Source organism: Oncorhynchus kisutch, linkage group LG17 (genome assembly GCF_002021735.2).
Source record: "Oncorhynchus kisutch isolate 150728-3 linkage group LG17, Okis_V2, whole genome shotgun sequence".
Classification (NCBI taxonomy): domain Eukaryota; kingdom Metazoa; phylum Chordata; class Actinopteri; order Salmoniformes; family Salmonidae; genus Oncorhynchus; species Oncorhynchus kisutch.
The window spans coordinates 12,012,986-12,036,627 of NC_034190.2; the positions used below are offsets into that span (position 1 = coordinate 12,012,986).

The 23,642-nt window shown below is 43.7% G+C and overlaps 2 protein-coding genes across 4 annotated transcripts in view; one reads left to right on the forward strand and one right to left on the reverse strand.

Annotated features, from left to right (window-relative positions):
- The window catches only part of LOC109907174 (diacylglycerol O-acyltransferase 1-like), a 23,061-nt gene extending 14,532 nt beyond the window's left edge, over positions 1 to 8,529 (reverse strand). Inside the window, exons 1-2 of the mRNA XM_020504985.2 lie at positions 8,060 to 8,529; positions 7,535 to 7,622 (exon numbers count right to left, since the gene is read on the reverse strand). Of these exons, the coding sequence (XP_020360574.1) occupies positions 7,535 to 7,622; positions 8,060 to 8,313 (342 nt within the window). The 5' untranslated portion in view covers positions 8,314 to 8,529. The remainder of the gene's footprint in view (positions 1 to 7,534; positions 7,623 to 8,059) is intronic.
- A 325-nt stretch (positions 8,530 to 8,854) lies between these two features.
- The window catches only part of zgc:63863 (TBC domain-containing protein), a 31,624-nt gene continuing 16,836 nt past the window's right edge, over positions 8,855 to 23,642 (forward strand). For 2 of the 3 annotated variants that reach the window (XM_020504989.2, XM_020504988.2), the window contains exons 1-7: positions 8,866 to 9,115; positions 9,780 to 9,965; positions 10,356 to 10,436; positions 11,793 to 11,979; positions 12,619 to 12,720; positions 20,325 to 20,466; positions 22,667 to 22,851. In XM_020504989.2, coding sequence (XP_020360578.1) covers positions 9,040 to 9,115; positions 9,780 to 9,965; positions 10,356 to 10,436; positions 11,793 to 11,979; positions 12,619 to 12,720; positions 20,325 to 20,466; positions 22,667 to 22,851 — 959 coding nt within the window. In that variant the 5' untranslated portion in view covers positions 8,866 to 9,039. Of the gene's footprint in view, positions 9,116 to 9,779; positions 9,966 to 10,355; positions 10,437 to 11,792; positions 11,980 to 12,618; positions 12,721 to 20,324; positions 20,467 to 22,666; positions 22,852 to 23,642 lie in introns of all 3 variants that reach the window. The other variant, XM_031795120.1, reaches the window with a different exon arrangement.

Genomic DNA, 23,642 nt, shown 5'->3' on the forward strand with positions numbered 1-23,642 from the left:
AATTAAATATACATGTAAAAAAAATAATCTCTGGCCAAAAGGGTGTTTAGCATCCCCAGCGGCTCTGCAAGTACGGAGAGGATATTCTCCGCTGCAGGCCTGCTCTCCAGGCACCATCGCATGAGCCTGAAGCCACAGACAACAATGAATGTCAAGGCAATAAAATGATTTAATACAAAGAAATGTTGTTTAAATGCTGAGGACCTAATGTCCCCGACTCCCTACCAGCCTAGTGTGTCACACTCACAATGTGTTTATTTGTAGGCTCCTGACCTATTTAGTGTTTATATGCTGTTTAATATGACATGTAGCCTATTTAAAAAGGTGAGCTTCTTACATTCACCGTTTCATGTTTATTCAAATACTTTTCATTCAAATCATATGGTTTGTTTTCAATATGAAATGGAAGGTCCAAGTAGTCACAACAATAGATGGGTTGTTGGTTAAATTGTGATTTTAATGAATGGAGCCAATTTGGAGTGGCAGTTTTTTTCTTCCTGTGAGTGCGGACCGCTCCATGAGCGATGAGCGGGATTTCCGAACACTCAACTCCGCTCACATACTCTGGAAGCAAGTCCCCGCAGCAATGTTCCATATTAATGGACAGGCAGTTAACCCACTGTTCCTAGGCCGTCATTGAAAATAAGAATTTGTTCTTAACTGACTTGCCTAGTTAAAAAGGTAAAATATATATATATATATATATATATATTTTTTTTTTAAAGCATCAATTATACACTACATTACCAAATGTATGTGGACAACTGCTTGTCGAACATCTCATGGGTTGGTCCCCCCTTTGCTACTATAACAGCCTCCACTCTTCTGGGAAGGCTTTACACTAGAGGTCTATGATTATGATTTTTCAACTCCAATACAGATTATTGGAGGACCAAAACAAGCAAATACCGATTACATTTTTTTTTTAAGCCGATTTTTGTAATAATGACAATTACAACAATACTGAATTAACACTTATTTTAAGTTAATATAATATATAAATAAAAATCAATTTAGCCTCAAATAAATAATGAAACATGTTCAATTTGGTTTAAATAATGCAAAAACAAAGTGTTGGAGAAGTAAAAGTGCAACATGTGCCATGTAAAAAAAGCTAACGTTTGAGTTCCTTGCTCAGAACATGAGAACATATGAAAGTTGGTGGTTTATTTTAACATGAGACTTCAATATTCCAAGGTAAGAGGTTTTAGATGTTGCTTCCAGAGGCATGTTGGAACTCGGTAGTGAGTGACAGACAACTTTTATGCGCTACACTTCAGCATTCTGCGGTCCCGTTCCGTGTGCTTTGTGGCGCCTACCACTTCGTGGCAGAGCCATTGATGTTCCTAGACGTTTCCACTTCACCATAACAGCACTTCCTAATTGACCAGGGCAGCTTTAGCAGGACAGAAATGTGATTAACTGTTGGAACTTGTTGGAAAGGTGGCATCCTATGACGGTGCCACGTTGAAAGTTAGAGCACTTCAGTAAGGCCAATCTCCTGCCAATGTTTGTCTACGAAGATTGCATAGCTGTGTCCTCAATTTAGGTTTTATACATCTGTCAACAGTGGGTGTGGCTGAAATAGCCAAATCCACTAATTTGAAGGGGTGTCCACATATTTTTGTATATATAGTGTACATGACCCATTAGATATGGAAACTGCAATATTGATGGTATATTGACACAGCCTACATACAGTGGATAGATGGAGCCTAGGCCAGGAGCCCTTTAATAGGAAGAGGAACCTGGTTAGGCCTACATTAAGCAGCACATGCAAAGGAACAAGCCCTTTCTAACTAGCTGGGCATCATTGTGACAGAATAATATTTTCTTACGTCAGATGACATCACTCCTACACAACGTTTGTCAGGCGGAATCTGACGTAAGACGATGTGGCAAGCCATCTGTAAAGGATTGTTGCAAAAAGGACAGTGGACGTCATGCCCATAGAAATACATTCAAATTAATTATATTTCTATGGACATTCCTTGCTGTTAGATCTGTTTTCTAGCCCACATATCCCCTCTTGCCAGCAATTTTCCACTTGAATTTCATAATTATTCATTACCGGGTACAAAGAATATAGGGATGATTTCTGGGGAATGGCATAGCGATCATGTTTCAAAGACAGATTAATACCGGCTTTGGAAATTAGACTTCTCGCTCAGATGCTTTGAAGACGACGGGAAGCTTTTCCAGCAGTCTCTCTTCAAACAGCAATAAATGGGTGTTTATTTTTAGCTAGAAGACATGGGATTCTGTCCGCATTCATTTCAGTAATTATCATTTAAGAATTCCTCCCCTCTGTCCGTGCAAGTTAGAAATGCCATGTTCTGCCAGAAAAACGATAAAATACCCTTGAACTTCCAGTCATGCTTTTGAAGGAGAACAGGAAAATGGTTATCCTCAAAAGGAAGAAATAAATTCTCACCTCAGACTGTGTCCTCACTTGACCTTAGCCTTGGGGACAGAATTAACTGGAACACATCATCTGACAAATCAAACGCTTGATGGGAGTCATGAGTGCTTTGGCCTCCCCAGCAAAGTCAACTGACAGCTAATGCCCATTGCCCACTCCATTACTGTAACAATGCCAGCAGCCTAGCATACCTGGCAGACCGTGTTTGTACTGTGTAAATAGGTTGCACCTTGCTTATCTAAACAGTGCAAACTTGACTGATCAAAACAGAGACCGCATTAAACCTAGCTAAAATGGACCTCCGGTTTGTCTAATGGACCTATGCCAGAAAACTTGCTTGGCTGTGTTGTTCGACCTGTCTGCCAGTAGGCTACATGAGGCAGGTGGAGTAGTACAAGAAGTCAAAATATGTGAAGTGACACATTGTAGAGAGATTAGAGTAAGAACTCCTGTCAGACTCCTCTCGCTGAGAGAAACAACATGTGAGTGTTAAATACCCACCACAGAGTCTATCTGCCAAAGTGTCAAGAGAGGAGTGGTGACTGTCTTTTCTGTTACAGCTACAATGTAAAGTAAAGTTTTAGTTTGTTGATATAAGGGCACGAAAGTGATGAAGTAGTGAGTGGGTGGGTGGGTGAGAGCGAGAGAGTTGAATAAGGCAAGCTGTATAACACATGGCCAAGAAGCATCGGCTCTCGTCCTAAGTCCCTTCATAGCTCACACAACACTTCTCTCTCATAATAAAATGTGAGGCGGGAAGGGACGAGTTCCTTATTCTCTTATCAAACAGATAATCATTTAATGTTTGCCGTGCACAGGCGTAGCATGGATAAAAATCATGTTTACTATTGCTATTGAGAGACAGCACTGAAAAGAAATGACCACACTGTTGAGTTACAACGGTTAACTACTGTATGCATGATTCTCACTGTGTAGACAACAGCACAAGAGAAGCTGAGATGGTCTGCCTATCTCAGCTAGGTATCAAAACAACTGCAGCTATTGGCAGGAAAGAAATGTAGGCCTACTGAGAAAGATAATCAACCATCCATCCTCAAAGTTGAGTTCAGTCTGCACAGATCCAATGAATCCCCTGATTGACAGAAGAGTATTCAACACGGTATTCAAAAAATGTCAGTCTGAGTTCCAGAGTCTAAAAAAGACAATATGGGTCCATGCAGATTGATTTGAATAGCCCCAATATAGCTGCTCTGTTACCAGCAGCATCACTATATTCTCTCTGTGGCTCTAACCTCAGGGCACCTCTCCTACCGCAACTGGCTTCCAGCTGAAATAGATCAAAGACCAGACTAACGGAGTGATGGTGGTTCACAGAGTAACCAGAGGCTTCTGCACAGCCTGCTTTATGAAAATGTAGCAGTGGCCTACTTCTGAATGTCTGTCTTCAAAACACCTTTTTCACAGAATAAATCACCTGATCTAAGCGTTTTAAGCATAAATAGGTCTAGACGATTTCAGTGGCAAAACAGGGGCACAATCCCAGGCCTAGATTTGGTAGTTTATTTTGATCCCATTGGCTGCTGGGAAAGCAGGCGATACTCTTCCTGGGGTCCACACAGAACATGTCATAATAATGAACATTAGTAGACAAAAGCAGGTCAAGGACAGAACCCCATACATTTAAACACAATGCCACACAGCCTACATATCAGTACATACACACAAAATATCTATGTCAAATAGGGGAGATGTGTTGAGCCGCGAGGTGTTGTTTTTAATCCGTTTTTTAAAAACCAGGTTTGTTGTTTATCTGCAAAATCTGAGCTGGAAGTGAGTTCCATGCAATCATGACTATATAATACTGCACGTTTTCTTGAATTTGTCCTGGATTTTTGGAGTCCTGGATTTGGGAACTGTGAAAAGACCACTGCTGTGTGTAAGTTGACTATGTCAACAATTTTGAATTTAACACATTAATGTTGCTTATAAAAAACAGTGATGCAGTCAGTCTTTCCTTTTAGCCAGGAGAGTCGGGCATGCATAGTATTGATATGATCACTCCAATTACAGTGAAGAGGATCGAAGTGCATCTCTTTATCACAGACAGATCCCTCCCCATCTTTACAACCATTGAATCAATAGGGTTTGACCATGAACATTTACAATCCTAGTTAACACCAAGTAATTTAGTCTCCTCAATTTGCACAACAGACACACCTTTCATTACCAGATTCAGCTGAGGTCTAGAACTTAGGGAATTATTTGTACCATATGCAATGCTTAGTTTTAGAGATGTTCAGGACAAGTTTATTACTGGCCACCCATTCTAAAACTGACTGCAACTCTTTGTTTAGGGCTGCAGTGGTTGCTGACAGGTACAGAGTTGAATCATAAGCATACATAGTCACCAGGATTTCCGTTACGGAAAATGTGGCACCGGACATTTGACCGGCAACGTTTTAAATTTACCAGACCCATATGCATTTGGTGCTTAACCTGATTAGGACGTCCACCCACGCTGTTCAGAATGACAGAAATCACATTTAGAATATGGTCATTCATATGAACAGAACATGCAAGTCGAGGATGCAATGATGTGCGGTCCTTCTTACCGAATTCTGGTGTACTTTGAACAGAATAACTGTCCACATGTACATTTCCTCAGCCAACAAGCTGAGTAATTAACAGTAAAATCACTAGCCTATGTCAATCTACTATCATATAAAAGTTTATGATACCTATTCTATTGGTCAGCTTGTTGAGAAAGAAATAGCCTATTCCTAACAGACCCTGGGACAGTTGTGGGACTATAGATTCCAAATTCATACAGCCAGTAGGCCTAGGAAACATTTATTATTTTTTTTTACATTAAAAAGCACTAAGTCTGATGCAACAGATCAGAACGTTTAACTTTAAAATGTTGATAAACTATTATTTCTTCACATTATAAGTGCAGCAATGCGCACAAAGCAGGAGGATACATGTGAATGTTAGTTCCATAATGCAATTAGCAGGAAAACACTGTTCAAAAGGGCACTGAACATGTGAGCAGTTTCATGTGTCAGAGTTGAAAATATTATTTAGAAATGTAGAAAGATGGGAGATCTCATAGGCTACTTTGAAGCAAGGTAAGACATGCCTCATCATATGTATTAAAACATTCAGGTTTCAAACAATGAAATATGTTTTCAAAATGCATACTGCCTCCAGCTCATTGCAAAGTGGTGTGTGATGCACTGATGAAGCCTGCCTTCCGTTGCCACGTTCAAAACAACTGGGAACTCAGAACTCTGCCTTCAGGACGTTCAAAACGACTGGGGGGGGGGGGGGGGGGGGGGGGGGGAGAGAACACGAGTTCCGACTGGGGGAAAAAACATTTAACGGTCATCCAACTCGCAATTCCAACTCGGGAACTCTGGCCTCTTTCTAGGGCCCCGACTTTCCGACCTGAAGATCACTGAAGTCATGATTTAACCTCGTATTTTTCAGAGTGCCCAGTTGTCTTGAAAACACCACAAGATGCAGCAGCAGCTTTCATGCTGTCTGACAGATTTTGAGGTCAAATGTTCTGTATCTGTACACATGATAAATAAGATACATAACAAATATACTGTACACACATGCCAATTTAATTCCACTAAATTATGCAAATTAACCGACAGACCAATAAGCATGACCAGTCAAATGCATTTCCATCAATGAAAAGGTTAAAAAGCAATGGGATTTGTACTTCTCCCGGTGACAACATTCCGGTGGCAATTTTATTTATAGATTTTTTTTTTTTTTAAATAGACAAAAGCCAGCTATTACCTGCTAACGGAAACCCTAATAGACACACTGGCTTTGCTTAATGCCAGTTGCAGGTCATTAGTAAATATAGAAAAGAGTAGTGGGCCAAGAGAGCTGCCCTGCGGTACACCACACTATTAAATGTTTTAAAGAAAACCTTGTGTTCTATTAGAAATATTGCCATATCGTGGATTCAGAGCTGAAGTTGAAAAGCCATAACAAGTTATTTTTTTAAACAAGTTGTGGTCAATTATATCAAAGGCTATAATGAAATCTAACAGTACAGCTTCCACAATCTTCTTACTATCAAATTATTTCAACCAATCATCAGTCATTTTTGTCAGTGCAGTACATGTTGAGTGCCCTGCTCTATAAGCAGGCTGAGAGTCTGTTAGTTTGTTTACAGAGAAATAGCATTGTATCTGGTAAATAACAATTTTCCCAGAAGTTTGCTGTAAGCTGATTGGTCAGCTGTTAGAGCCAGTAAAGTGGACTTTACCATTCTTGGGTAGTGGAATGACTTTGGCTTCCCTCCAGGTCTGAGGACAAACATGGTTAATAATAAATAATATATGAGAGGCAATATATTTCACTACTATTCTCAGTAGCTTTTCATCTAAGTTGTCTATACTAAGTGGTTTCTCATTATTGATGGGACAACTTTTCCACTAACTTTATAGAATTCAAAATTACAATGCTTTTCTTTCATTATACGTTTTTTTTTATGCATGAATATGTTGTTGGCATTTCATGCCTAAGTTTGCCAAAGAAAGTCATTAAAGTAATTGGCAACATCAGAAGGTTTTTTTTATGAATAAGCCATGTGATTCAATGAATGGTGGAGTTGAATGGCGTTCTGCCCTTCATTTAATTTAAAATATTCCAACACTTTTTTCCCATCATACTTTGTCAATTATTTTGGTTTCATAAGACAATTTCTTCTTTTTGTTCAGTTTAGTCACATAATTTCTCAATTTTACAGTAAGTTTGCCAATCAGATATGAACTCCTTTTGTGTCGTCCCACCTAACCATACAGCTTTTCAATTCCTCAATCTGCAGGGCCTTAACAGCTCTAGCAGTCAGTTTCTTAATAGGCGCATGCTTATCAATGATTGGAAGAAAAAAAGTGCATCAATTGCAGCATGCTCCTTATTAATCACACCAGACCCCCCCCCCATTAATTAATTTATATATATATATCATTCTATTTCTATGGTACACACTCAAAAAAAAAACATAGAAATAGAATGATTAATAATTATATTTATATGGTGTGTACATGTCCATATTTCCTTAATCATAGAGGTGGATGACAATTTAATGTGCAATTTCCTATGCACAGAAGGCAGGCTAGCACTTACCAGCATAACCACACACCAGTTGAGGATGCCTCTATAGTTACTGTATCCACTGGCTGAGCTGAGCAGGGACTCCTGGAGGACATGGCAGCTGGGGAGCCAGTAATAAGGAGTTGATGATTAGTTGAAGCAACACACTTTGTTGTGCATCATCCAGCCAGGACCAAGATTGAGGATCACTGAATGGTGTACAGCCACTGGTGTAGCATATGGTACATTTAAATTCACTGCAGAATAGCTACATGATCTGCAAATGTAGCCTATAGACATGTGGCCTAGATTTCTCTAAAACACGTAGCTAAGCAAAGAGAACATACGTAAGTGAACCTGGCTGATTAGTCTTTGGCCTCATATTATGAGGAACCTATAGTTAATACCAAAGGCCTTCAATGCATAACATTTTGAGTGACAAAAGATCAGTGACAGGCAGCTAGAACTGAAGACATCAGGGATTGAAGACGTGTCTGTGAGCTCAAAAAGCCGTGTGTTGTGCTCTACCGTGTGTTATGCTTCTGTGTCATGCTTTACCTGAGTCTTTCGCAGATTGTACTCCTCTCCTGTGGTGTCCTGACCGGCTCGTGCACCTGTTTTTCCTTCTTCACCTTCCCGTTGCTATGGCTCGGATGGCTTGGCGTTTTTTCCCCTGCGCTGCTCTGCTTGCTGCCATTGGCTTGTTTCGAAATGCCCCCCGCTGGCGTGGGGCCGATGGTTGATCTCCTTGTCCTGCCTGTCATCATGGGGACTCTGTCGTTACTGTCGACCACTTCCGAAATTTGATACATTCAACCTTATCTTGCTGGAATTGCACTAGACGTTTCTCCCTCAAGTCTCGGCTGGAAAGTCCAGCCCGTGTTGTCAGCAAGCTGTAGCGGAGCGGGCTGTAGTCCCTGTTGTAAACGTCAACATTCGGTTGATTGAGGAGGAGCGATAGTTTGTATGAGATTTTACGGCGGCTCGCTCTGTCGTCCAGAAGTGAACCGACGAGGACTTCGGGAGTTGAAGTTATTTATGTACTGCTAAGTGGCGCACCGTTTTAATACTTTTGGATTAAGTCATTATAAAAAAGCCCTATAAAATATGTGAAATATTATTAATAAACATGTGTTTTTGCTCAAAGTCCACTCATAGACACGAATTTGCTTAACAGAGGATGAAATCGGTGAGAACATAAAACTACAAATGCTAATGCATTGAGCCCGCCTTAATATATTTACAATTGACAGTGAATGAGCCATTAAGATGCGTAGATTTTTAGAACGAGATCTCTTTTCGCCAATCAGATAACATAAAAATATAAATCCCGCCTCAAAATAATACTTCGGTTGATTTCCTGGGACAAGTGCCGATGGACAGGAACAGCTGTTTGACAAATGACAGCTCATGCTCTGAATTCGTTTTAATTGTTATTTTTCTGTCGTTAGATAAACTATTTTAAAGCTGGATTTATTTCTGCAAGTGCCGATAGCACAACATATATACTGTTGATGCTCTATTCATTTTAACAGGATATGAAAAAGGGAAGGAAACACCAGCAAGGTACAGGAGCCCGGGTGAATGGGAATGGAAATGCACAGCAACATGGAGGTAAACTTAATCAATCAGTACTAAATCATTACCAAATTGCAGATAATCTACCCATATAGTAGATGGTGAGAATAGTTGTACAGTTGATAATTGAATAGATGCATAGCTTCTCATGTAACTAGCTCTGTATGAGTCCTCCCTCGGGCTGGCCAGCTGCCAGACATGCTACGTGGAACAACAAAGAAACGTGACCGTCGATTGACCCAGAGCAGAGCCTGGATGGGATTGATCCATATGAACCATAATTCTTAATGGCAATACAAATGCACATTCTAGAATTCATAATCACTCATTCTTTATCAAAACATGTCAACCTGCAAAAAGTAAGTAGTTACTATCAAAGTAGTTACTGTCAGTAAAGTTGCAGTTGAAGCAAGGCAAGATTGCAATAGATTGGTGGGATACTATTGCTAACTATATGCACTACATTTTACATTAGTAACAGTATTAAGTGTGAAAAGCAAGCACTTTTAACTTCCATATTGAAATTAAATAGCGTTATGTTGAAGGAGTTGACTAACAAAAAGTGATTTCAACATACCAGCATAGACAAAGAGCCGTTGCTTGCAGTGGTACTCAAGAAATACTGGGGATATCATCCAAGCAAACCGTGACCACTGCATGACATGTATGATCTCAATTCATATTTTCTGTTGTCAAACAGAGCATGAGTCATGGAAAAAGCTGAAGCTGGTGGAGATCCACCAGGCCCTGAACTGTGACCCTGTGGACATTGAGACCCTGCGGAGGGCGGCCGTCAGCGAGGGAGGCCTTCTTACAGATGAGATCAGGAGGAAAGTCTGGCCCAAGCTGCTCAGCGTCAATGTGTACAACTTGCCTGCTAAACCAAGTGAGTGAGATGTTTACATGTGAGGAATATGGATGCCCATTATTGCAGTTGGCCATTGCCCTGAGACATGGCTGTAGAAACTATCCCTATGACGCCTTAGTAATCTACCGCCATGTGAGCCAAGTTGTACATTGCATTGTGTCAGCATGCATCTAGCTGTCTATAGTCCGTTGATGTATGTTAAATTAATATAGCCTACTATTAACTTCATTAACTTCAGGTGGCTTCTATCAACGTTGACTCCTCCTTAGTCCTCAAAACTGTGCAACGTAAATATCCCACAGGCAACATTCAAGGCCTTTGGCAGTAGCACTGATGAATATTGTATGTTCAACTGAAACCAATGGTTGGGAGGGGGGTGGACACCAAGCAGTTGTGTTTTGATTCCAGCCAAGGATATCCGAGAGAACCACAAGGACTTCAACCAGGTGCTCCTTGATGTCAGGAGGTCCATGAAACGTTTCCCAAGAGGTAACTCACTCACTGTGCCTGACATAGAATACAATACATTAGATTAGATTAGAGGCAACTTACTCGCTGCCATTGAATAAAATAGAATGGAAGTTACTCACTCACTGTATGTGCATTTGATCTGATCAGGGGTCAGCTGATACTTCATGGTCTCCTCCCTTTGTCAGTTAACTCAGGGCCTTACTGGGGGACATCTCAATACTGTTGTTCAGTGGCTTCCTTAAGCATTTCCTTATTTCCTTTTCTTCATCATGACCACTGATTGAAGGAGACTTGATTAATAAAACTAAAACCAATATGATGGAAACAGATTTCAATCCAGTCCTTGTGTCTCCCAGGGATGGGCTGCTTGTATCAGTGTCTAGTGTTCTTGAAGTTAATTAACTGATGAAAGCAAACTGTTGACAGGCATGGAGACACTGAGGTTGAGAAAAGTATCTGAAGCTCTAGTGATTGCAGTTTGCTGCCTAAACGTTGGTTGTTAATATATGGATTGAATCAGAGCGATAGAGTTTGCGGCTACCCCTTTTTTTCTGAAGTATTGAGATACAGCCATGTTTTCTTCCCCTCTCCCCAGGACAGTATTGAGATACAGCCATGTTTTCTTCCCCTCTCCCCAGGCGGTATTGAGATACAGCCATGTTTTCTTCCCCTCTCCCCAGGCAGTATTGAGATACAGCCATGTTTTCTTCCCCTCTCCCCAGGCAGTATTGAGATACAGCCATGTTTTCTTCCCCTCTCCCCAGGCGGCATTGAGATACTCTTCCCCTCTCCCCAGGCGGCATTGAGATACTCTTCCCCTCTCCCCAGGCGGTATTGAGATACTCTTCCCCTCTCCCCAGGCGGTATTGAGATACTCTTCCCCTCTCCCCAGGCGGTATTGAGATACTCTTCCCCTCTCCCCAGGCGGTATTGAGATACTCTTCCCCTCTCCCCAGGCGGTATTGAGATACTCTTCCCCTCTCCCCAGGCGGTATTGAGATACTCTTCCCCTCTCCCCAGGCGGTATTGAGATCCTCTTCCCCTCTCCCCAGGCGGTATTGAGATCCTCTCCCCCTCTCCCCAGGCGGTATTGAGATCCTCTCCCCAGGCGGTATTGAGATACTCTTCCCCTCTCCCCAGGCGGTATTGAGATACTCTTCCCCTCTCCCCAGGCGGTATTGAGATACTCTTCCCCTCTCCCCAGGCGGTATTGAGATACTCTTCCCCTCTCCCCAGGCGGTATTGAGATACTCTTCCCCTCTCCCCAGGCGGTATTGAGATGCTCTTCCCCTCTCCCCAGGCGGTATTGAGATGCTCTTCCCCTCTCCCCAGGCGGTATTGAGATACAGACATGTTTTCTTCCCCTCTCCCCAGGCATGCGTGTGGACGAGAGGCAGGTACTACAGGAACAGCTGATCGACATCATCCTGGTTGTCCTACAGAAGAACCCTGCGTTACACTACTACCAGGGTTACCATGATATCGTGGTCACCTTCCTACTGGTGGTTGGAGAGCGCATGGCCATTGCCATGGTGGAGACCCTTTCCAATCACCACCTCAGGTAGATATGAGGATTATTGCTGTTGTTACTGATCTAGGTTCAGATCTGGTCCTCCCCTGCCCATACTGTATATAATCTTATACATTATGAGGGTTATTGCTGTTACTGATCTAGGATCGGATCTGGCCCCCCCTGCCAATAATGCAGTATACTGTTATTCATTATGAGGGTTATTGCTGTTGTTACTGATCTAGGATCAGGTCCCTCCCCTGCCCATATACAGTATAATGTTATTCATTATTAAAGGTAAATCTGATCCTATATTAGGACACTTACTATGAGACTCTTTATAAATAAATAACAGCCCACGCCTGAGTTGAAATAGTATTTGAAATCTTTCAACTACTGTGAGATTTTGCTTGAGCCTGACTGTAGTGCCAGATGGGTGGGCGTGGCAATTTTCTGACTATTCCATTGGTTTCATTGCGCCAGGCAAGCTCAATCAAACACAGATTTTTACTGTTAGTCTGTTGTTTTACGACGCATGCAACATTATTTTATTTTTATTTGACAAGTATTTGAAAGATTTCAAAATAATATTGCGACCCTGTTCTCGTATTATACCCCTTGTTTTAACATTTTAACACAACAAAGATGGCTTCCCTTCTCTGTGTCCATCATGGCCACATGCTCCTGCAGGGATTTCATGGATCCTACCATGGACAGCACCAAGCACATACTGAACTACCTAATGCCAATACTGGAGCAAGTTGATCCACAGCTACATGAATTCATGCTGAGGTAATTCTTAGTTTTTTTTGTGTGGATTTGTTACAGAGTTAAAGACCCAATCCAGCCTCCCTAGAACCTCATAGTATCATCTGATTTACTAAACAAAAGGCACATCTCAGTAGGTGGTTCAGGTCATGAGTTACTGCCTTGCTTTGTTGTTGTCTTAGGTATCTCTTTATGTAGTGTTGTCTCTCTTGTCGTGATGTGTGTTTTGTCCTGTATTTATATTTAATTCATTTTTGAATTGTATTTTTAATCCCACCTCCCGTCCCCGCAGAAGGCCTTTTGCCTGTTGGTAGGCCGTCATTGTTAATAAGAATTTGTTCATAACTGACTTGCCTAGTTAAATAAAGAATAAATAAATACAAATAAATAAATATCCACACATCAGAGGTTGGGTGAAACCTATCTGGTGTATGTGACAGTAAAATATATATATATATACCGGTCACAAGTTTTAGAACACCTACTCATTCAAGGGTTTTTCTTTATTTTTACTATTTTCTGCATTGTAGAATAATGGTGAAGACATCAAAACTATGAAATAACACATAAGGAATCATATAGTAACCAAAAAAGTGTTAAACATATCAAAATATATTTTATATTTGAGATTCTTCAAATAGCCACCCTTTGCCAAATAGCCACCCTTTGCCAAATAGCCACCCAAATAGCCACCCTTTGCCAAATAGCCACCCTTTGCCAAATAGCCACCCAAATAGCCACCCTTTGCCAAATAGCCACCCAAATAGCCACCCTTTGCCAAATAGCCACCCGTTGCCAAATAGCCACCCAAATAGCCACCCAAATAGCCACCCTTTGCCAAATAGCCACACTTTGCCAAATAGCCACCCTTTGCCAAATAGCCACCCAAATAGCCACCCTTTGCCTGGATGACAGCTTTGGATATATATTTTTATTTATTTATTTAAAAAATGTGTGTATGTGTTTACTTGTGTCCTTTAGGGAAATTGGAAATCCAGATTTTTTGAGAAAAGATCAGATAGCAGGTTTGAATGGAATATGACAAGCAAGGCAAGGCTGCAAGGAATACACCTTCACTTTGAAGTAATTCTACCAGTTTTCCCCAACTTTAAACTTGGATTCATGAGCTAAAGTTTTGATGTTTTTTTTCAGTTGCTACAAGTGGAATGTATTTTGCTTTATTATGTGTTAAAGAACAATCTCTCAGATGTTTTACCTTATTGCCTTGTGAAAATATATTTTCTATCATCAAAATTTGTTTTTATATTTGCAGTTGCGACCTAATGATCGGCGCCCATATTCATGAAGGCTCTCAAAGTAGAATACTGATCTAGGATCAGTTCCAAGTACATGTAATTGTATTCATTATTATCCAAAAAACAAAACCGATCCTAGATCAGCACTCATACTCTGAGATGCTTTATGAATACCGGCCATGCTTCCCACTCTTCTATCCTGAAGGGGGCAGTAGAGTGTACATTTTTGTCTTGGAAAGGCAGGTTGTCGCAGCCAGGATATTAATTACAATCGAGTCAAACTGAGAGAGATAGAAGTAATCAATAGGATAGAGTAAAATCAATCCGTCTCTACCTGCCTTGCCATCAGTGTGTGTAGTTATTATGAGACAGAACAGAACAGAGGGCTAGAGAATGAGAAAAGACTGGATTTCTTATTTATTTGATGTGTTTGTATAATTGATGGTCTGACAAGCACGTGTAGCACGGTGGGATTTAATTTGGAAGACTGAGTTAAGAACGGGCCCTGGTTTCCTGTCTCCACAGCTAGCTGTCAGCCAGTCAAAGGATTCCACCGCCTTCCACTGTGCTGTCACTGTGTTCTGTCAATGTCACGTCTTTGATTGTCAACCATCTTAAGGTTTTTTCAGCATCAATACGATTGTTGTGCTGGCAAGTCGCAATGAGCTATGGTTGAGGACTTCTGTTTTCGCACGCTAGACATGTTTTTCATCCAGCTCAGAGGAAATGTAAAGGCGGCAGACAAGGATCAATGTTTTGACTCAAAACCTGAAGCTGTGTTTTTTTTGAATGCTGGTCAAAGTGTGCCTGTAACCCTCTTAAAACCCCAGTGTGTGTATGGGGTAACCTGTATCACATAAACCTCTAGTGTTGAGTTATTCACTCACTCACTCACTCACTCACTCCCCCCCCTCCCTCTTTCTCTGTTGCGTGCAGAGCGTCCCCAGGCCCTGATAGAAAATAAAGTTATTTTTGATAGTGGCCCCTTGTAAAATGTAGAGAATAGGAGGATCTAGTGATAAATATTGAATATGGGTGCATCTTGGGACACGGGCTGGCGGGAGGGAGGTTTCTAGCCTACCGTCTCTGTTCTGGTCACTGTAGCCTAGCGTAGGGCCACGAGCAGAAGGCTGCATCCCAGATTGCACCCTAGATTGCACCCTATCTCCCTATATAGTGTACTACTTTTGACCAGAGCTCTATGGGTCCTGGTCAAAAGTATGGTAGGCTAGTGCCCTAGCACTAGGTTTGGTGTGCTCTGTCTGGCCCTGCTGCCACTGCTTTTAGGCTACCCAAATAAGTATTTGATGCTAGAACAGTTCTTTAGCCTAGTTTTTATAAGTAGGCATTACTTAATTTTAACTAAATGAAAGGTTTATAGAGGCAAGACATTTGACAACGTAATGATTGTTGCTGTTGTGGTTTCCATCCTAAATGTTAAGTTGGCTATAGGGCTGCATATGGATGTTAGACACAGGGGATTTAAATGAGCCGCACTCAACAATGAGTTGCTCTCCTGCCAAGCCCAGAAATAACAACTTGGAAAAGGATCGTTCCGCGCCAGCAGAATGTTTTTGGGGGGTATCTCCGATTTGTTCTGGCAGTTTTCACATAATAAACTTCATTGAGAGGAAGGATGTTTTGAAATGCTTTTTCCATTTTGTGTCACCAACCATTTCTGAGAGAAATCTGATGAAAGCAGACATTTTAAGCCTTTTTTTAGATGTGTTATGTAAGACCCTATGATCTGTGAACCGTACATGATGAACCGTACATCTTGCTGTCATTATCCTCCTTATAGTGTGCCATACAATATGGAGTATGTCTAGATTCGGAAATAAAACATATCACACATTTATTCAACATTACAAATATATCTACCCTTTTTTTGTGTGAATTCGTTCATTTTAAGACATTAAAAAGTAAAAAGCATGAAGTTCCTATTTGCGAATTGCCAGAACAATCTGAGATACCAAAATATTTTTCAGCTCCCGCTGGCGTGCAGTCACCCCAGAGCCATTTTTGGCTCCTAAAATAGAGCTGCATTAAGAAGTGCAGTCCAAAGGGCTTCTGTAGTGAACCATGTCTAATGCCTTGCCTTTAGGACTGGGCTCTCTGTAGTGAACCATGTCTAATGCCTTGCCTTTAGGACTGGGCTCTCTGTAGTGAACCATGCCTAATGCCTTGCCTTTAGGACTGGGCTCTCTGTAGTGAACCATGCCTAATGCCTTGCCTTTAGGACTGGGCTCTCTGTAGTGAACCATGCCTAATGCCTTGCCTTTAGGACTGGGCTCTCTGTAGTGAACCATGCCTAATGCCTTGCCTTTAGGACTGGGCTCTCTGTAGTGAACCATGCCTAATGCCTTGCCTTTAGGACTGGGCTCTCTGTAGTGAACCATGTCTAATGCCTTGCCTTTAGGACTGGGCTCTCTGTAGTGAACCATGCCTAATGCCTTGCCTTTAGGACTGGGCTCTCTGTAGTGAACCATGCCTAATGCCTTGCCTTTAGGACTGGGCTCTCTGTAGTGAACCATGCCTAATGCCTTGCCTTTAGGACTGGGCTCTCTGTAGTGAACCATGCCTAATGCCTTGCCTTTAGGACTGGGCTCTCTGTAGTGAACCATGCCTAATGCCTTGCCTTTAGGACTGGGCTCTCTGTAGTGAACCATGCCTAATGCCTTGCCTTTAGGACTGGGCTCTCTGTAGTGAACCATGCCTAATGCCTTGCCTTTAGGACTGGGCTCTCTGTAGTGAACCATGCCTAATGCCTTGCCTTTAGGACTGGGCTCTCTGTAGTGAACCATGCCTAATGCCTTGCCTTTAGGACTGGGCTCTCTGTAGTGAACCATGCCTAATGCCTTGCCTTTAGGACTGGGCTCTCTGTAGTGAACCATGCCTAATGCCTTGCCTTTAGGACTGGGCTCTCTGTAGTGAACCATGCCTAATGCCTTGCCTTTAGGACTGGGCTCTCTGTAGTGAACCATGCCTAATGCCTTGCCTTTAGGACTGGGCTCTCTGTCGTGAACCATGCCTAATGCCTTGCCTTTAGGACTGGGCTCTCTGTCGTGAACCATGCCTAATGCCTTGCCTTTAGGACTGGGCTCTCTGTAGTGAACCATGCCTAATGCCTTGCCTTTAGGACTGGGCTCTCTGTCGTGAACCATGCCTAATGCCTTGCCTTTAGGACTGGGCTCTCTGTAGTGAACCATGCCTAATGCCTTGCCTTTAGGACTGGGCTCTCTGTCGTGAACCATGCCTAATGCCTTGCCTTTAGGACTGGGCTCTCTGTCGTGAACCATGCCTAATGCCTTGCCTTTAGGACTGGGCTCTCTGTCGTGAACCATGCCTAATGCCTTGCCTTTAGGACTGGGCTCTCTGTAGTGAACCATGCCTAATGCCTTGCCTTTAGGACTGGGCTCTCTGTAGTGAACCATGCCTAATGCCTTGCCTTTAGGACTGGGCTCTCTGTAGTGAACCATGCCTAATGCCTTGCCTTTAGGACTGGGCTCTCTGTAGTGAACCATGCCTAATGCCTTGCCTTTAGGACTGGGCTCTCTGTAGTGAACCATGCCTAATGCCTTGCCTTTAGGACTGGGCTCTCTGTAGTGAACCATGCCTAATGCCTTGCCTTTAGGACTGGGCTCTCTGTAGTGAACCATGCCTAATGCCTTGCCTTTAGGACTGGGCTCTCTGTCGTGAACCATGCCTAATGCCTTGCCTTTAGGACTGGGCTCTCTGTCGTGAACCATGCCTAATGCCTTGCCTTTAGGACTGGGCTCTCTGTCGTGAACCATGCCTAATGCCTTGCCTTTAGGACTGGGCTCTCTGTCGTGAACCATGCCTAATGCCTTGCCTTTAGGACTGGGCTCTCTGTCGTGAACCATGCCTAATGCCTTGCCTTTAGGACTGGGCTCTCTGTCGTGAACCATGCCTAATGCCTTGCCTTTAGGACTGGGCTCTCTGTCGTGAACCATGCCTAATGCCTTGCCTTTAGGACTGGGCTCTCTGTAGTGAACCATGCCTAATGCCTTGCCTTTAGGACTGGGCTCTCTGTAGTGAACCATGCCTAATGCCTTGCCTTTAGGACTGGGCTCTCTGTAGTGAACCATGCCTAATGCCTTGCCTTTAGGACTGGGCTCTCTGTAGTGAACCATGCCTAATGCCTTGCCTTTAGGACTGGGCTCTCTGTAGTGAACCATGCCTAATGCCTTGCCTTTAGGACTGGGCTCTCTGTAGTGAACCATGCCTAATGCCTTGCCTTTAGGACTGGGCTCTCTGTAGTGAACCATGCCTAATGCCTTGCCTTTAGGACTGGGCTCTCTGTAGTGAACCATGCCTAATGCCTTGCCTTTAGGACTGGGCTCTCTGTAGTGAACCATGCCTAATGCCTTGCCTTTAGGACTGGGCTCTCTGTCGTGAACCATGCCTAATGCCTTGCCTTTAGGACTGGGCTCTCTGTCGTGAACCATGCCTAATGCCTTGCCTTTAGGACTGGGCTCTCTGTAGTGAACCATGCCTAATGCCTTGCCTTTAGGACTGGGCTCTCTGTCGTGAACCATGCCTAATGCCTTGCCTTTAGGACTGGGCTCTCTGTCGTGAACCATGCCTAATGCCTTGCCTTTAGGACTGGGCTCTCTGTCGTGAACCATGCCTAATGCCTTGCCTTTAGGACTGGGCTCTCTGTAGTCTATAATTACATCATCAGTGTGTGACCGTCCTTACTCACAGAAGCTGGCATCAGTGCGTCTCAAATGGCACCCTATTTCCATGGAAACCATTTCCTATATAGTGCTACTTTTGACCAGAGCCTTTGCTTTATTTACACATTTCACTAAGACATCCATCCCCACTTTGGAGGCAAATACAGGATAAGTGCTGGGCTTCCCCCCTCCCAGCAGGAGAAGGAGATTAGATTTTTCTGTGCATCAACCAGTGGGGGCTGCTGAGGGGAGGACAACTCATAATAATGGCTGGAACAGAACATATGTGACGGCATCAAACACATGGAAAGTATTCAATACCATTCCAGTAATTCCTCTCCAGCCATTTTACCACGAACCCATCATCCCCAACCTCCTGTGACATCAGCTAGTGAGACTTCAACTGGTGTTTTTTAATTAGCCAGTGTACAAATTAGCTGCCGATGTTGCTTTTCATAATGAGAGGTTGAGCGATGTTGTTGCTGTTTATTCCCTCTTGTAAAGTGTATTGAGACTCTGTGACGATGTACTTTGAATTCGCTTGACTTGTTCACATGGCCTAGGCTGGTCTGGCGTTCGAAGCTGCTGCCTCCGGAAAATATCCCTGCAGCATGGGTTGGAATCTGGCCCACTGCTATTTCAGCACACTCTCTCCTCCATCTTTCCTCTACCTTTGACTACACTACATGACCAAAAAATTATGTGGACACCTGCTCGTCAAACATCTAATTCCAAGTCATGGGCATTAATGTGGAGTTGGACCCTCCTTTTGCTGCTATAACAGCCTCCAGGGGGCAATGTCATGCTGAAACAGGAAAGGGTCTTCCCCAAACTGTTGGCACAATGCTGGAAGCACAGAATCGTCTAGAATGTCATTGTATGCTGTAGTGTTAAGATTTCCCTTCACTAGAACTAAGGGCCCTAGCCCGAACCATGAAAAACAGCCCCAGACCAATAATCATCCTCCACCAAACTTTACAGTTGGCATTATGCATTGGGGCAGATGGTGTTCTCCTGGTATCCGCCAAACACAGATTTGTCCGTCGGACTGCCAGATGGTGAAGTATGATTCATCACTCCAGAGAACGCGTTTCCACTGCTCCAGAGTCCAATGGCGGCGAGTTTTACATCACTCCAGCCGACGCTTGGCATTGCGCATGGTGATCTTAGGCTTGTGTGCGGCTGCTCGGCCATGGAAACCCATTTCAGGAAGCTCCCGACGAACAGTTCTTGTGCTGACGTTGCTTCCAGAGGCAGTTTGGAACTTGGTAGTGAGTGTTGCAACCAAGGACAGACGGTTTTTACGTGCTACGCGCTTCAGCACTCGGTTAGACGGTTCCACTTTACAATGACAGCCCTTACAATTGACCGGGGTAGCTCTAGCAGGGCAGAAATTTGATGAACTGACTTGTTGGAAAGGTGGCACCCTATGACGGTGCCACGTTGAAAGTTCTTCAGTAAGGCCATTCTACTGCCAATGTTTGTCTATGGAGATTGCATGACTGGGTGCTCGATTTTATACACCGGTCAGCAATGGGTGCGGCTGAAATAGCCAAATCCACTCATTTGTAGGGGTGTCCACGTATGTTTGTGTGTATGTATAGCATACCTCTGGCCTGTCACATTATCAAAAAATGTATAACTGTATAACTGCCTCGTGTTTTGCTTTCAGGGCCGAGGTGGGCACCATCTTTGCTCTGAGCTGGCTCATCACATGGTACGGCCACGTCCTGTCTGAGTTCCGTCACGTTCTCAGGCTCTATGACTTCTTCCTGGCTTCACACCCCCTGATGGCCATCTACTTCGCTGCCGTTGTAAGAACCACCATTTTAACTGTGACCTCTGTTTTATAGTAATAGAATACTATAGAATGGATATGTTGTTGTGCATTTGTGTGAGGAATGGACATGTTTCTTCTACCTTACTCTGTACCTGCACCTGTGTGCTTCCAAGTTGTCTGCTGAACATATTTTTGGGGCCGTATGTATTTTCTGTAAGTGACTGTACCATGCCCAAAATACTATCCGAGGTGAATTCAGGGATGCACTCTTATTTCCACTGAGTGTACAAAACATTGAGTTGCACCCCCTTTTGTCCTCAACAGCCTCAATTCGTCAGGGCATGGGCTCTAGGTGTCGAAAGCGTTTCACAGGGATGCTGGCCCATGTTGACTCCAATGCTTCCCACAGTTGTCAAGTTGGCTGGATGTCGTTTGGATGGTGGACCATTTTTGATACACATGGGAAACTGTTGTGTGTGAAAAACCCAACAGCTTTGCAGTTCTTGACACACTCCAACCGGTGTGCCTGGAACCTACTACCATACCCCATTCAAAGGCATGTCATTTGTCTTGCCCATTCACCCTCCGAATGGCACACATACACAATCCATGTCTCAATTATCTCAATGCTTAAAAATCCTTCTTTAACCTGTCTCCTCCCCTTCATCTACACTGATTTGAAGTGGATTTAACAAGTGACATCAGTAAGGGATACTCTCTTTCACATGGATTCACCTGGTGAGTCTGTCATGGAAAGTGCAGGTGTTCTTAATGTTTTGTCCTGTCAGTGTATAGGACAGTGGTCACTAAAGGACAAAAAAACAAAAAATTGTCCACACATTCCACTAAGCTCTCATTAGATGGTATTGGGGAAGTGATATCTCGCCAAACTTCAAATGTGTCTTTCTCGCTCTGCGCTTTGTAAATGGAGTTGTTTTTTGACTACATGTCAGCAGCAAAAGCAAACAAGTTTTTCAAAAAGAAAAGGCAAGGATTTATCTTTTTACACACACACACACACACACACTCACACTCACACACTCACACTCACACACACACACTCACACACACACACTCACACACACACACTCACACACACACACTCACACACACACACTCACACACACTCACACACACACACACACACTCACACACACTCACTCACACTCACTCACACTCACTCACACTCACTCACACTCACACTCACTCACTCACTCACACTCACACACTCACACTCACACTCACACTCACACACACACTCACACACTCACACAAGCAAGCACAGGAATCCAGGGCACTTTGTTGTAGCTAGACCAGTTAATTAAACAACTGTAATGTGGAGTGTGGAGGACTAGCTGTGTTTGTGCTAGATTGCTTTAAATGGCCCCTTTCTTCTCCTTCCATAAGCCTATCCCCTGCTAGATATTGGAGCTGCATGAAAACCAAAGGGGGCCTGAGGCCTTTTGAAGTCGGGATACAAAGCAGTCAGGAAATGTTGTTCGTCCTGCCTCCTCATGTTACTAGGCACAGTAGTTCGTCCTGCCTCCTCAGGTTACTAGGCACAGTAGTTCGTCCTGCCTCCTCAGGTTACTAGGCACAGTAGTTCGTCCTGCCTCCTCATGTTACTAGGCACAGTAGTTCGTCCTGCCTCCTCAGGTTACTAGGCACAGTAGTTCGTCCTGCCTCCTCAGGTTACTAGGCACAGTAGTTCGTCCTGCCTCCTCAGGTTACTAGGCACAGTAGTTCGTCCTGACTCCTCAGGTTACTAGGCACAGTAGTTCGTCCTGACTCCTCAGGTTACTAGGCGCAGTAGTTCGTCCTGACTCCTCAGGTTACTAGGCGCAGTAGTTCGTCCTGACTCCTCAGGTTACTAGGCGCAGTAGTTCGTCCTGACTCCTCAGGTTACTAGGCGCAGTAGTTCGTCCTGACTCCTCAGGTTACTAGGCGCAGTAGTTCGTCCTGACTCCTCAGGTTACTAGGCACGGGGGGGGGGGCTTAACCCTTTGACTCTGTGCCCGGCCAAAACCCAAAATCGTTACTCACCGCACATCTTCCGGATCAGAACACAGTCTGGTGTATATGTCTGATGTACATGGTAGACGTTGATCTACTATGAATGTCGATTTGAAACTTATTAATTGGGTTTTAACAGAATGTAGCTAGACAAATTGTCACCACTCTCTACTGATTGGTTGAATCGGACAGAGCATGCTAATATTCTGTCTCCTTTGTAGATCGTCCTGCACAGGGAGAAGGAGGTGAAGCAAACCGAGTGTGACATGGCCATGGTGCACCAACTCCTGTCTAAGATCCCCCAGGACCTGCCCTACGAGGAGCTCATCACCCAGGCCCACTGCCTCTTTACCCGCTACCCGCCCTCCCTGCTGGCCAAGCGTGCTGCTCTGCAGTCCCGCAATAGGTGGGTGTATCAGGGTCTCTCTCTATAACTTACAGTACAGGGGATGAGACTGCTTCAACCAACTAGTCCAGTGTTATGACTACTGTTGTCAGGATCTATGATCTAAAGAACAGAGCAGAGGCTCCTGCTACATCTGGCTTAGGAATTAATGGAGATGTGGATCCTGCCAGTCACTTGGTAACGGAGGAGACATTACTTGGAACCAAATGTAGCACAGTCAGATTGAGCTTGTAGACAGTGGAAAATGAACTGCAGTGTAGACCCAGCAGGGGATTCCATCCAACCTGCAGACTCGTGGATGTCTGTCTGCTGCAACCGATGGGGTTTTACTGTTCAGGCCTGGCGTGGATCCTCCAGACCCCTCAAATTCAGATCTGGACCTCAAAGCTGACTAGTGGTGGCTGTTCCGTTGTCTGGGGGTAGAAGCTATTGGCCAGTCTCAGTTTTAGCCATGATGCTCCTATACTGCCGCGTCTGAGGGATGGGAGAACAGGCCGTGGCTGAGGTCCTTGATGATCTTCTTGGCCTTCCTTTGACACTTGGTGTTGTAGGTGGCCTGAAGGGCAGGCAGTGTGCTCCCAATAGTGTGTTGGGCTGAACGTACCACACTCTAGACTTACAATATTCACATATCCAACAATCAGGTTTTAGTCTGAACTGGCCTGAAACATGGGGAACGTGCGGGGAGATAGTCCCCTGTGTAGTATTCGCAGTAGATCTAACTTTGACTGCGAGTAGAGTAGAGCTCTCTGTGGTTTTTCCACATGTCCAGCAGGTGGTGTTGTTGAGCA